Consider the following 14,673-nt stretch of genomic DNA (forward strand, 5'->3'; position numbering starts at 1 on the left):
CAAGGAAAGACATGGGCCGGGCAAGGAGCTGCGTACCAATTATATTCCCAATCGGAGCTGTCACTTATTTCATCGTTGGCATCTTCCAGCGGATTTTTTTCTGTTTTGTCTCTGAAAGTATATTCATCATCTTGAAGGAAAAAAGAAGCAATAGACTGCATGAATAAACAAGTAATGATATGCTGCAGAGGTACGGCTGAGGAAAATGGAAAGTAAATATCTGATACAATAAAACACAGGTGAAAGCCCTCGTGTAAACCCAATGGCTATAGAGACTTGACTGTTCGGCATTCCTAGATGTTACTGTACATGTCTTATAACCAGTGGCGTAACTACCGCCGTAGCAGCTGCCACAGGGCCCGGGACATTAGGGTCCCGGCGACAACCACTACTGCTGCGGTTTTTTTAATAGGCCGTTACCAGTTGGAGTTACTACAGCCGGTAACGGGCCTTATTTACTCACCGATCCTGGCAGGGGCCGGGATTGGTAAGTGACGCCACGGGCCCCACGAGCACTATCATTATACTCGGGGGTCTGAAAAGACCCCCGAGTATAATGATCGGCAGCCCGGGAGAGGTAAGAAACATAAAAAACACTGTTACTTACCTCTCCACAATCCGGACAGGCTTCAGGCCCTTCCTTCTGACGTCTCTGACGTCACATGACCCCGGCCTGCGTCACGGGTCATGTGACGTCCGACGTCATAGAAGATGGACTGCAGCGGAGCCGGGAGATAGGTGAGTAACAATGTTTTTTTTAATTTTTATCCCCCCCATGGGTCTCTGATTATTATACTCTGGGGTCTGCACAAGATATCCTTTATTTAACATATAAAGGTAGCCAGCCAATGGGTGCTGGATACTAATATATGGCTATACAGTGATATCTCTCAGAGGTATCTAGAAATCTTCAAAAATATAAAATCCTATGTACAAGACAGATCATAATACCTGACATCTGCCCACCTATATTATGCTCCTCCTGAGTCCACAGGTAGTCTGGTAGGATTTCTTCTTCTAAACATGACACCATCTCTGCTTCATCTTGTAGACTTTCAGAAATAATTGACTCGTCCATATCTACAGACATTTTCCTTAATTTTCACCTGTAACAGAAATATTTATTAAACAAGCAAATTATAATATTCATTGCACAACCTGTTTATATAGTAAGGAGATAGAGAGGTGCAAATACTAACATCTTACCAACTAGGGTAGAAATATCTACTACGGCATAGTAATACCTGATCCATGATACGAGTCACACATTAGTCTATTGACCCATACAGTGGCTCTGTGTGCATTCAGGCTCATACCAAAGGCGTATTGAGGTTTGCGACAGAATGTTACAGAATGTGCCATATTACAGAGGCATTCAGTGAACATACTGCATCCCGAAGGCACCATTTTAGGTAAACTGAGTAAGGGTTGGTTCACATCTGTGTCGGTATTCCATTCGGGGGAGTCCGCATGGGGAATGGAATACCAAAGGCAATTGCCTTTGGTGTGCAGTGAAAGTCCACGGACCCCATAGACTATAATGGGGTCTGTGTGCTTGCCGCCAGATCTCCGTACAGAACTTGCGGACAGGAAAGTAGGTCACAATCTACTTTCCTGTCCGCATGATCAGTGCGGGCAGCACGCAGCAAGCACATGGACCCCAGAACATGCAGATGTAAACGAGGGGTAAGGTTAGGTTTACATGTGTGTGTCTGGCAGGGGACCTGAACAACAGAGAGCCCATCCGCTAAAACAGCGCTTACCCTTTGACCCTACAGACTGTAATGGGGTCTGCTGGGTATCTCCTTGCAGGGCTTTTCTCTCTGCCGATTTTCTCCTACGGAGTCTCCGACACAGGTGTGAATCTAGCCTAATAACTGATGGGGATCATCATTACTCTGTGTAGTGGATCAATCTCAATGGATCAATTTTTCCATCGTAAAAAAAACCCCAAACAGACAGAACCAATCAAAAGAGACTTATCTTCCGTTCTTTATAGGTTCTCATCGTGTATTATCCACACTTGGTTTTACCTTCAAAAACTGCTACTGAAAACCTGAGTATGTGTCCTTTCCCATATAGTAGTGTTAGCTATTAGGATACAATAACATGCACATCAAAACTTCTCTGGAAAAAACTATGTAAAGTTTTGCGGCAGCTTTTAACCCTGTATGCCAGTTTATTTAAAACCAGTTTTGACTACACCCAATTGCATTGTGTGAAGGCAGCCTTAGGCTGCCTTCACATGGAGTAACGCCGGGCTTCATTCATAGCCATACACGCGAGAGCTGCGGAAGGCTCCCAAACACTTCCCATTCACTTCAATGGGAGCGCTCATAACGCCAGCTTTATGAGCGCTCCCATTGAAGTGAATGGGAAGTGTTCGGGAGCCTTCCGCAGCGCTCGCGTGTACGGCTGTGAATGAGGATTTTTACAAGCCCGGCGTTACTCCGTGTGAAGGCAGCCTTACCCCTCGTTCACCTCTGCATTGGTATTCTGTCCGGGAAGTACGCGTGGGGAAAGTAGATTCCTGTCCGCATGTTACCTGTGGAGATCTCACGGCAAGCACACGGACCTCATTATAGTCTATGGGGATCCGTGTGCTTTCACTACACACCACTTGCAAATGCGTTCGGAATTCCGTTCCCCATGCGGACTCCCCTAAACAGATTACCGACGCAGATGTGAACAAGGCCTTATGTGTCCCATATAATGTCTCTGTTCATGAAGGTTTCCGTTTCCTTCACAAAACTGAGCAGGAGACGGAAACCTGCAGGACTCTTTCAAACCTATTTATTTGAATGGGTTTGAAAGGTGTCCGGCCGTAAGTGCCGGTGAGCGTTTTATGCTCTCCGCCACGAACCCGTTTTTTTTTAAATCGGACACCGAGTCGGACATGCAGTACTCTGTGTCTGGTTTTAAGAAAACGGTTTTGCGGCGGAGAGCATAAAACGCTCACCGGCGCTCACGGCCGGACCCGGTCTGACAACTCAGAACGGACTCCGGGCGCTAGTGTGAACCTAGCGTCAGTCCATCTTTTGTCAGCAACAATCATCAGCCATAGATCCCAGTACCGTGCTGACTTCCATAGGAATATTGTGACCTGCGGGACTGCCTCACAACAGTCCATCAAGTCCGGATTTCTTGTGACTGTCACGGTTGCAGCAACTTGCAATATTCAGTTTCATTACTTGTGAGGACGACACCATGACGTTGCGGTTATTTATTGCTGCAGACGTCTCTGTGTAGCCCAATAAGATGCCGGATTAAAGCTAGGTGACGCTAGTCACGTGACCCAAGATCACTGTGTCGCACTGTGGGACTCCTTCAGTAAAGAAGGCGAATACAATCGCCTTGCGACCCCCAATGCTGCTGCGACTTTTAGTTGCAAAAAGATTGAGCGTTGTTTAAATTTTTTGTCGCAACCGTTGCACCGCCAAGGTCACAATGTGATGCCGTTCACTTACATAAGACTGTAAGTCAATCGTCGTTATTCCTGCCACGAGAGTTGCGCCCAAAGTCGCCGTCACCCTAGTCGCTATGAATATGAATCTGTAGTATAAATCCCAATATAAAGGATTTCCATTGATACCCAAGTCTACAATGACACAGTATATAAGTATCACAATAATAGGTGTATACAGCACACAGTGTAATAACAATGCAGGGGCCACAGCGATCACCAGGGGCCCCAGCACCTCCTCCAGTGAAGTTACCTCAGAGATGAACTTCTTACAACTCGCGTCTTATAAAGTTTGTTCCTTCGCGGCCTCCAGACAATCCCGGGAGAGAAGAACACACAACGCGTCACCATGACGACGGAGCCAACCATTCCGTACAGGGGGTGAATAATACTAACAGGCAGCATGAATAGGACGGTGTGTGCGCAGTGTTAGGTTTCATTATACTTTACTCTTGTTATAGTCTTCTCACAGTCAATTAAAAGGAAATAAAACACGAATTTAGTTAATAACAGCACCGTTTACTGCAGTGGTACAGTCCAATGTGAGGCTATGGAGACTCATTCACCTCACAGAGTCTAATGTGAGGGGAGGGAGGAGGATGTAGTGTGGGATACATGTACAATACAAGTAATATGGAGTAATGGTGTAGTCACTATCCAAAGCCTGGATTCTATTACAAAAGCAATAATAAAGTTTAGCCCTGAGTCTCTAACGTAGCCCAGACATTGCAAAGTTAGACTAGACAATCTTAAAGGGGCTCTATCAGGAAAATCATGCTGATAGAGCCCCACATATGCGTGAATAGCCTTCAGAAAGGCTATTCAAGCACCGTAAATGTTATATTAAACTACCCCCCCCCCCCCTCGTTTTAAAATAAAACCCTAAAAAAGAATGTTATCTACTTACGCATCAGGCATTCAGGGTGCGCCATCTTCTTCATACACATCTCTTCTTCCTGCGATGTCCTTCGGTCCCGTCCTCCTCCGGCGCTCGCGAATTGACACTAATAAAAAAAAAATGGCCTGGGCGCCTGCGCTGTAGCCGTAGTAGCAGCAGCATGCTACTGCGCATGCGCCCAGGCCATTTTTTTTATATCAGTGTCCGCTCGCGAGCGCGGAGGAAGACGGGACCGGAGGACATCGGAGGAAGAAGAGGCGTGTATGAAGAAGATGGCGCACCCTGAATGCCCGATGCGTAAGTAGATAACATTCTTTTTTAGGGTTTTATTTTAAAACTGGGGTGGGGGGGGGGTAGTTTAATATAACATTTACGGTGCCTGAATAGCCTTTATAAAGGCTATTCACGCATATGTGGGGCTCTATCAGCATGATTTTGCTGATAGAGCCCCTTTAAGACTAGGGCGCCATGTTGCAAAAACCATAGCAGTGGACAGTACCTGGATTCAGGCTAATCCCATCCACATGTTGCAGAAAAAAATCCTCAGCAGAAATGCTGCGATCTGAAAACCTGTCACGTGTCTGTAAATCACAGCGTGCCAATTATATCTCTGGAAGCGCTGGCGTTTTTCGTATAGGTATAATAGAGACAGAAAATCCGCAGAGGAAAACGCTGCAGACTTCTGTGAAAAACGCAGCGGAAGAAAAAGCAGCTCGCTACGTGGGGCTTAGCCTAAGGGCGGGTTTCACACCAGTGCTCAGTCTCCGCTTCGTGGGTTTCCATCTTCTGCCCGAGAAACTGGACAGGAGACGGAAACCCGGCGTTCAGTTTTTAAACCCATTCACTTGAATGGGTTTGCAAAGTGTCCGCCTGTGAGTGTCTTCTGGTCTCCGCGGCGAAACTGTTTTTTTTTTTAACAAGACCCATAGTCCTGCATGTCTGACTTTGTGTCTGGTTAAAAAAAACCTTGTTTGCCACGGAGAGGCAGAAGATGCTCACGGGTGGACACTTTGCAAACCCATTCAAGTGAATGGGTTTGAAAACTGAACGCCGGCTTTCCGTCTCCTGTCCAGTTTCTCGGGCAGAAGACGGAAACCCACAAAACGGAGACCAGGCACAGGTGTGAACCCGCTCTAAGCCACTTTTCTAAATTGTCTGATGCTGTTTGTTGATCTGTCCTACTTTTAGGAAGTCTCGTCTAATTTTACACCACTTATTAGTTGGCTTATTTTCTGACCACACTTTGGTGACACAATGTCGGAAATTTTGATGCAACATCCAAAATGTTTGCGCAATTTCTGGCTCACAGTTGAATGTAAAGGGTATTGCTTGTCCTGGACTGGCTTAGGTAAGCAAAAATGCCGCCCTCCCTGGGGCCCTGGCATAGCGCCGCCTGAAGAAGTTGCTTCAGGTCGCCTCATGGGAGGTGCGGCGCTGGGGGGGTCCGTCAGTCAGTAACTATTAGCCGGAATGGAATTAACAGAAGACCTAACACGTCCATGAACAACCCAGTGATGTTAGTGAGAAGTGTGTTATACTTCATTACCTCTAGAGGCGCTATAGGGAGAGTGAATGGCTGCAGTCAGGTCCGACCACAGGTTACAGGAAGGGATGGTAAAGAGCTGACAACTAGAGTTGAGCGAGTACTGTTCGGATCAGCCGATCCGAACAGCACGCATGCATTGAAATCAATGCACGCAGCCGGCACGCGGCGGGTTAAGCGTCCGGCTGCAGTCAAACCGGAAGCACCAGGTGCTTCCATTCATTTCAATGCATGCGTGCTGTTCGGATCGGCTGATCCGAACAGTACTCGCTCAACTCTACTGACAACCCCTTTAGGGCTCTGTTCACACCACCTATAGACATCTATAGGTAAAATGACAAGTGAGATTGGAAACACCTAAAGATCCCGAGTGCTGGGGAAAGGACATCGAGGCCTGAACAACATTTACTACAAGGACATTCAATGAGAATAAAGACAAGGACAAAGATGTAAGAGGTAAAGGGGAAATTTTTATTTATAGATGGGGTGGGGTCATATTATATTACTATATATTCCTATTATATTACATCTATATGTATGTGTATAATACTAGTTTTATTTATAGATGGGGCAGGGTTACATTTTATTACTATATGAATGTTATATGTCACTACTGTATACCTGTAAGTGTAAATAGATATACTATACAATTTTTTCCTATGTGTGAACTATAACCTATATCTTATTTTTCTTTTTTTACTTTTGTACTATATTAAAACTATATATTATCCTATTTTTCTATACTAAGCTAGCGTATACATGTGTATATATATATATATATATATATATATTCTATATGTGTGTGTATGTGTGAGCTATAACCTACCGTATTACTTTTTTTTTTCTTTTTTTTTTCTTTTGTACTATAATATTAAAACTACATATTATCCTATTTTTTCTCTACTAAGCTAGTGTGTTTATGTGTGAGCTATAACCTATATCTTATCTTTTTCTTTTCCTAGATTTCTATTCCACTATTTATGTTTCCAGATTGTTATATCTTTATCTAATTTTTATATTTTTTTAACTACATTTTTTTTTTATTAATTCCTATTTTTAGCTTACTATTACTACTACTTACTTACCGTATTTTGCGGACTATAAGGCGCATTACCCATGAGCGCCTTATAGTCCTGTCTAGGTTCATATATAAGGCGCACCGGACTATAAGGCGCAGCGCTGTCCGGTGCGCCTTATATGTGATTGAAAGCGGCGGCACACAGACTTTGCCGGCGGCCGCTTAATCCCCGAGCACAGGCCGCTCCTGGGGACGCAGAAAATCTTCACGCTGGTTTGGCAAGTGTGGCATGACGATGGAGAGAGTTGGTGTCTCAAGGCAGCCGAGGTCGTACACAGCAGCAGAGACATGGAGGAGTCGTGAAGTTCTGGTCTGTGGGCGCCGGTACATCTTGCAAGGCATCCCAGCTTGGTGACGTATAATTATGTTGGTGCGTGGGATGAAGGGCGCTCCTATCCTCCGGCCACTGCAGATGTTTCTTCTCCAGAACTGGCTGAAATGGTATAAATGGGGGCCGCGCTCTCCTCTGCTCCAGTTCCTCCCAGCCGATGGTGAAAAAGAATGGATGATCTCGGATGTTCCCGCACACACCCAGGCGCTTCTCAGGATCCTTGCGTAGTAGATTCTTGACAAGATGTTTCATGTCAGCATCAACCTCAGCTTGAAATTTGGGCTTTTTGGTGAGCTTGGCTTTAAATGCTTTCTTCATAATGGGACCCTCGTAAAACGGGATCCTGTTGCCATCTTGGACACCACGATTCCCAAGCTCCACCAGTCCACTGCTACGCCATATCCTTTCTTGAAATGCACCTCTGGGGCCATATAGTGGAAGGTGTCCGTCATGCCACAGATTTTGGTGGAGGTGGTGACTCCGTCTTGGGCCAGCCCCAGGTCGATAATACGGGTGTGGCCTTCTGTGGTGTGGCCAACATGATGTTCTCCGGCTTGATATCACTGTAATGAAATAAGAGAAGAAAATGACGATCTGCCCAGTGACATTGGAGACAGGGGATGGGTGACTACAAGACCAGGAGGACCCTAGGAAAGCCGGGTCAGAATGTAAAGGAGAGACATAGAAGGAAGAAAGTTCTTACCGGTGGACGATGCCGTGTCCATGGAGGAACTGTAGACCGCAAACAATCTCTGCCGTGTAGAATCTCGTGGGAAGAACAAAGAGAAAGCTCAGTCATAGCAAATCCCTGACTACAACCCCGGCCTCGGCTTTTATCTCCCAGCCAGCCCCACCCCCCTTGTAATTTATCTGGTATTTACCCCATGTTCTTACCTTACATTGCCGATGTTCAGGCAGCCGCACATCTTGATCAAAGTTGCCAGGCTGCCGCCAGACAGATACTCGGTGATGAAATATGCCCGCTGCTCAGAATGGTGTGCGGCATACAGGTGGCAAATGAAGGGGCATTCTCTGGCTGCGGCAAGTATCTGCTGCTCTCTCAGGACGGTCTCCATATTGTCCCTTCCTTTGTTGATGGTCTTTATGGCCATGAAGGTTTGTCGGCCAGGGACTGATGCCAGGAAAACCTGAAGGAGCCAAATAGAAAATGGTTATAACGTCTAAAAAGAAAAGAGGCTCTGAATGTCCTGTGGCCTAAGGAACAGGGAAGGACGGAGGGACTGGTCAGACTGCGAGCGCCCAGGACCATCCGGCCGAGCTGAGCTATAGGCATCATGTAGTGTCAGCTCTGGGATTGTGTATGGAAAGGCCATAAAGGGGGACTCTACTATTACCGTGTGGGAATGGACAGAATAGGCACAAGATGGCTTTTTGGGTGGATTGGTTTGGGATCAGCATTTGCCTCCATTTAGATCACTTTTTTTTACTTCTGTTTTTCTGATCCGTTTAATGGATGCCAACAGATGGTCGTCTGTTACATGGAGATCAATGTTAAAAAAAAACAACGGATCCATTTTCTACACAGAAGCGTATTCTACCATACTTATGTCTCTCTCCAGATAAAAATCTGCAAGATATGGCTTACATAATCAGAATAGAGCCTTATTCACATTGGATCAATGTATGTATTGTATAGCATAGACCAGGACATGGAAATAAACAGTCTGCCCCCCACAGCTCTGATCCTGAGATCCTCCATGAGTCAGAGTACCCCATTATATTAACACTAAACCTAACTATGGTGATACACAGAACAGATAAGATATGGAGCCTACAACAGTGGTCATGGAGGCAGGAAAGTCTCTGGGTGTCCTAACAGTCGCCCCATAGACCTAGACTATAATTAATATCTATCCAGTCTGCAATGTTGACAACAGGAAAAAAAATGGGGGTCAAAATAATAAGAAGTTATAAAACTTACTTTGCCAAAGCTGCCCCTACCCAAGATCTTGTGGAGGATGAAGCAGCTGATGGTAAGGCCGGGGTAGGGGCCTGATGTTGTAGCATCTTGGCTCCTGCCAGGGGTCTGCTCTTGGTCCTTCAATCCTTTATCCTGGGATCTTCTCTTCTTGGTCTTCTCCTTTAATCCATTGTCGCTCTCCTCTTCTCTCTTCCTCTTCTCTTTTCTCTTCTTCTCCTCTCCGTCATCTCCTCTTCCAGTGGACGCCATTCTGGTCGTCTCACTCAATCCAATAATTTCCAAAATGCAAAAAAAAATCTGTAGAAATCCTTAGAAATCTGTAGAATCGCTTCTTCTCTCTGCTGTCGACAGTTAAGAACTGAATGTCAGTTGGCTGTGTGCAGGTGACATGATGTCATGGCCGTGAGACCCTCAGGTAGCTGTGCCTGGCAGTGCTCCATTGCCCTGCACTGCCACATACACTGTGGGGTTGGCATCATGAGGGACAGTCCAGTGTCCTGAGGATTAGGAGAGACCTTTATGGCGACTTCTAGTGCTGTATTATTAGTAGATGGGGAAGAAGTGACCGCTATATGAGGGCCGGCCGTGCCCATAGTCCATTATTATATAGTGTTACTACTAATGTGTATGGAAAGAATATATGTGTAATACATGTTCCTGGGGGTCTATAAAAAACATAATCATTTGAAAGGGCTCTGACAATGGTTATTGGGGCACTCTAGTGTTTTTTAGGGGCACTGTAATCTTTAGGGGTACTCTATTCTTTAGGGGGCACTCTGGCACTAAGGGTACAGAAAATGATCATGTGAAAATTCTGCCTCCTCTTACAATGAGCTTTACTCTATATTTAGTGTATCCAGGATAGAGAAGGGTTAACCATTTCATTGTAATAGCGCCCCTGGTGGTTGGACCTATAGACCTGGGTTCTATGCATTGTATACAGACCATTGATGCTATATTATATATATATATGTATAGGGTTCCTCCCCCTATAGGTATAATGCTCTCCTATATCTGCAGTGTATCCTGACCGATGCTTTTCATTCTGCCCCATGTCAGTTTATGTTGCAGGTGTCACCACGGATTTCACCTTTTACATAGGGTGAAATCTGCGCCGCACGCACCGCCATTTGTTATGTATACCGCCATAAACACCGCACCATTTGGTATGATTTTTGCTACTGTGAAATTGGGAAAATATTCTAGTGCTTTGGCCAACTGTGGGAGTAATAAGATGGCTGCTTTTCTCTTGAGCCACAACCAGAAGTGGATTTGACAGAAATGTCTAAGAGTTTCCTATTTTTTTTTTTTTCCTGCAATGTTTTAGGATTATGCAGTGGGTTTGGAGCTTTGTATCAGAAAAAAACATGCATATGGAAATTTATCTTGTCCTGTACATCAGTAATCAAGCTCACAAGGCATAAAAAAAGTTGCACAATATTGCACAAATCTGTTTGCCACTTTCCCTGTGTGTGCGCCACCATTGCCGCTGTACTGTAAAGGGGTACGGTGATTGCCACGATGATAAAGGTGCAAATCACTTAAAGGAGTTTCCCCATTTTGGAAGGATATTCTCTATCCTGTGGACCGGGGGGTAACTTGTAGATCATTGTGGGGCCCCCACTTATCAGGAGTATGGGAATTTTTGTCCCGTGTTGTGAATGGCGTTGTGGCCCGGGCAGCACGGACCGCTCCATTAATTTCAATGGAAGTAACGTGGATAGCTGAGTGCTGTACTTTGGCTATTTTTTTTTCTGCTCTCCTGACCGATCCCCTCTGATCTGCAACTTATAACTTGCTATGATGGGAAAACCCATTTAGGCTAAGGCCTCACATTGCACGATACAGCTAAAAAACACTGTGGGAATGTTGCGTTTATCTATCTGTCTGTCTATCTAGTACAAAAAGAGAGCAGCACTATGTAAATACACACAAAGGGTGCAAATCTTCAGTCAGTGGCAAAATGATCATTGTAGCAAAGTAAAAAAGAGGCAGCACTCCAAAATTGATTGACACTCAGGACTCACGCAGACCAGCTGGTTGATGAGGCCCGTCACTTCATTGAATGCATACCTCCCAACCATCCCAGATTCCGTGGGACATTCACGGATTCGGTGTCCTGTCCCTCGGTTCCAGTCGACGGGAGGTGTGTCCCGATTTCAATTCATCGGCATCTGAATACATAGGCTCAGCTCCTGCTTTACCGCTGCACTCCGGCTCCTGAATATGTAGACTCGATGTGATGATGTCACATCACGCCTACAACTCTGTGAGTGAGACTGCGGAGAGAATGGCGGGGGGAGCGTTTGAAGGTGAGTATAAGTGGATTTTGTGTTAAATATGGGGGAGGGGGGACGGCATGACACTGGGGGCAGAGATGGGGGGGACATGAAACTGTGGGCAGATGGAAGGGTGACATGAAAATGGATACAGAGGTGGAGGGGGGGACAAGAAGCTGGGGGCAGATGAAGGGGGTATATAAAACTGGGGGAGAGAAGGAGGGGGGGCATATAATGTGTGGGTGACTGTAGGAGGATTATACTGTGTGGAGGCACATGGAAAATGAATGAGAATGGGCGGAGTCAACATAAAAGTGGGCAGAGCTAAATTTGCCGTGGCGCGCAACATTTTGTCCATCTTTCTACTCTTCAAAAGTTGGGAGGTATGATTACATATAGTACATAAACCTTATACATATTGGGGAAATTTACTAATCCCTCTATGCTGTTTTTTTTGGTGCAGATATGGAGTAGAGTAGAGCAAGAGGATGCCTCAACCCGATAATTTTTACTGTATATTATGTCAGTAAACTGGTATGAGATATATCTGAAGTCCATGCCTGTTCCTGAATGGTGTAGATTTAATTTCTGATGCACAGGACCGCTCGTGGTGCGCCTGAATTATTAAGCCTCTTAATAATTCAGCCACGTCTTGCACCAGCGGGGATTTAATTAAAATGGCATAGAAAAACTTCACACACACTTGTCTATTATATATATATATATATATATTATACCTGTATATATATATTTATTTACTCATTTACACACCTGAGGCTAAGTTCACATCTGCTCCATGATATCCGATAAAGACTGTCGTAGAAAACGCCGAAAATTGGCTAAGAGAAAAGTCCCGCACGGATTACTTTTTTCTCCGCTGCTTAAAGGAATCCTATCTTTCAAGTAGGAGAAGAATAGCCTTTCTTAAGGCTATTCCGACGTGTTAGAAAAAAAAAAGGGTTTGAGAGATAAGATCCCTTTAATGGCGCACACAGCCCCAGATGTAATGCAGGGTGCACCTCATATATGTCAATGTCAATACAAGGCATAATATATCTGCCCCATGTATGTACTGTATATATATATATATATATATATATATATAGATAGATATAGATATAGATATGTATTACCTAGGTGGTATTACTTATTAAATATTTATATATTCACATCCATAGATTTACAAGCTTGAGAAAGGTCTTGTGTTTGTTGGTCTGAAACGTTGCAATTGGAATAAACCCACAGTAATATTATTTTTCATTACTTGGCCTATCTGTTTATTATACTTATTATACATAATATATATTATAGAGTTAGATAGCTACAGTTCACACGCCTCACACGTACTTTATATGCAGATGCTTATTAATCTGAGTTACTTCTTACAGACATATATACACAGTGGGGCAGATTTATGATTTAGCACCAAAGCACTATTTTTGGTGCAAAACTGTGCATGCGCGCAATTGCAGCTTTGGAACTATGGCCGCCGGCCGGCATGAGCAGTCGGCTCTACTAGTGTCTCACTGGCAGAGCCAACTGCGCAGGCGTCGGAGGTGACGCCGAAGAAAGACGACAAAAGAAGGGGAGGATCCAGCCGAAGATATAGGCGTCGCTGGAGCCTGTTCTCGAGCAGCAGTAGGGACGCCCCCCATCGCATTTCCAGCGCTGGGGCCCGCCCCCATCACTGCAAGAGAACTAATTTGCATACCGGTAACAACCGGTATTTCTAAGGAATGGTGCGGCGGAGATCACATCTAAAGGTAAGAGACGAATAGCCTTTCTAAAGGCTATTCCGACGTCTTATCTACAAAAAAAAGGGTTTTAATGGTAGAATCCCTTTAAGAGGGTAATATACTGTGTAAGGGCCAGTAATGGGGGAAATACACTACATTACTATATTTCATTAGAGACTGCAGACCCGCTCCCATTTACTCAAATAGTATATATGGTAGTGTGAATGCCCCCTTACTGATAGGGCTGTAGTTGTTTCCATCAGAGAGTTACTTAACTACAGATTAAAACATCCACCAACACCAACTCCTTTCATCCTTCAATAGGATCTGCTCTACTGGCACTGTTGGAATTCTTTCTCTAGCACCCTATATGCTAATAGTAGATGGTCCTTGGCTGGAGCGCATAGTCTGAGACCTCCTACTTGACAGTAGGAAGCCTAGTTTGCATATTAGGTCCTGAAACAAACAGAAATGATTGCTCTGGAACGGTGGGAGCTAGAGAATGAATTCCAATTGCTTCTGAATCAGTAGAGCGGCACCTATTGAAGGACGCAAAGAGATGGAGTTGGTGAAAGTGGTGAAAGGTCCTCTTTAAAGGTTTTGTCTAGTATAGAGAAACTTCCCAAGTCATTACATACACACCCCATTGGTATAAATGGGTACTGCAGCCATATATAACACTCACTACCAGGGTTTCTTACAGATTACCGGCGTCTGATGTCTGGCGGTCTATTATTATTTCTATCTATTATTAAGTATAAAAATATTAAATTATTACATTTAATATTAGATTATGGCCTAAAATTAGAGCTACTGTTAGAAAATATTCTGACTACGGTAAGTAAACTCTGGAACTACTATGGTACTATTTTGTATGTGCATGGTCAGCATGTGCAGACACAACTTCTGTATCAAAAAATGGCACTCCGCAGGGTACATGCTACACTTGCAGTCTCCCTGAACACATTTCTTAAAATTTGGCAACTTGATGCATATACAGAGTATATCTCCCTGTCTATATGTATTTACAATATTTTTTAAATGTTATGTATTTTACATTTTGTATATTTTACATACTTTTATATTGGTCTGGTTTCCGTTTTAATTGTAAAATTGCACTTATGTTACAGCTTCGGTGTCAGATTTTTGGCCTTTTATACTCTTTTCATGTGCTCCTCACGTCACACTAATGACCATGATATCTCATTGAGTGCTACATAAACACAACCACTATAGAGAACACATCACAAAGGCAGCGAGGACCTGACAGTTCTGCAATCTGCTCGATGTGCCTTGAACTATGAGTTTTTGGACACCGCTCATTGGCATCCAGTGATCTGCATTGGCATCCAGCATAGCACTAACCTCTTGTAACAGCATGGCAGGATTATATTATTGTGATG

General features: G+C 44.4%; 1 protein-coding gene across 1 annotated transcript in view; it reads right to left on the reverse strand.

Annotated features, from left to right (window-relative positions):
- The window catches only part of CFAP74 (cilia and flagella associated protein 74), a 121,980-nt gene extending 120,890 nt beyond the window's left edge, over window positions 1-1,090 (reverse strand). Inside the window, exons 1-2 of the mRNA XM_075279619.1 lie at window positions 967-1,090; window positions 37-130 (exon numbers count right to left, since the gene is read on the reverse strand). Of these exons, the coding sequence (XP_075135720.1) occupies window positions 37-130; window positions 967-1,090 (218 nt within the window). The remainder of the gene's footprint in view (window positions 1-36; window positions 131-966) is intronic.
- Window positions 1,091-14,673: the final 13,583 nt, after the last annotated feature.

Source organism: Leptodactylus fuscus, chromosome 6 (assembly GCF_031893055.1).
Source record: "Leptodactylus fuscus isolate aLepFus1 chromosome 6, aLepFus1.hap2, whole genome shotgun sequence".
NCBI lineage: Eukaryota > Metazoa > Chordata > Amphibia > Anura > Leptodactylidae > Leptodactylus > Leptodactylus fuscus.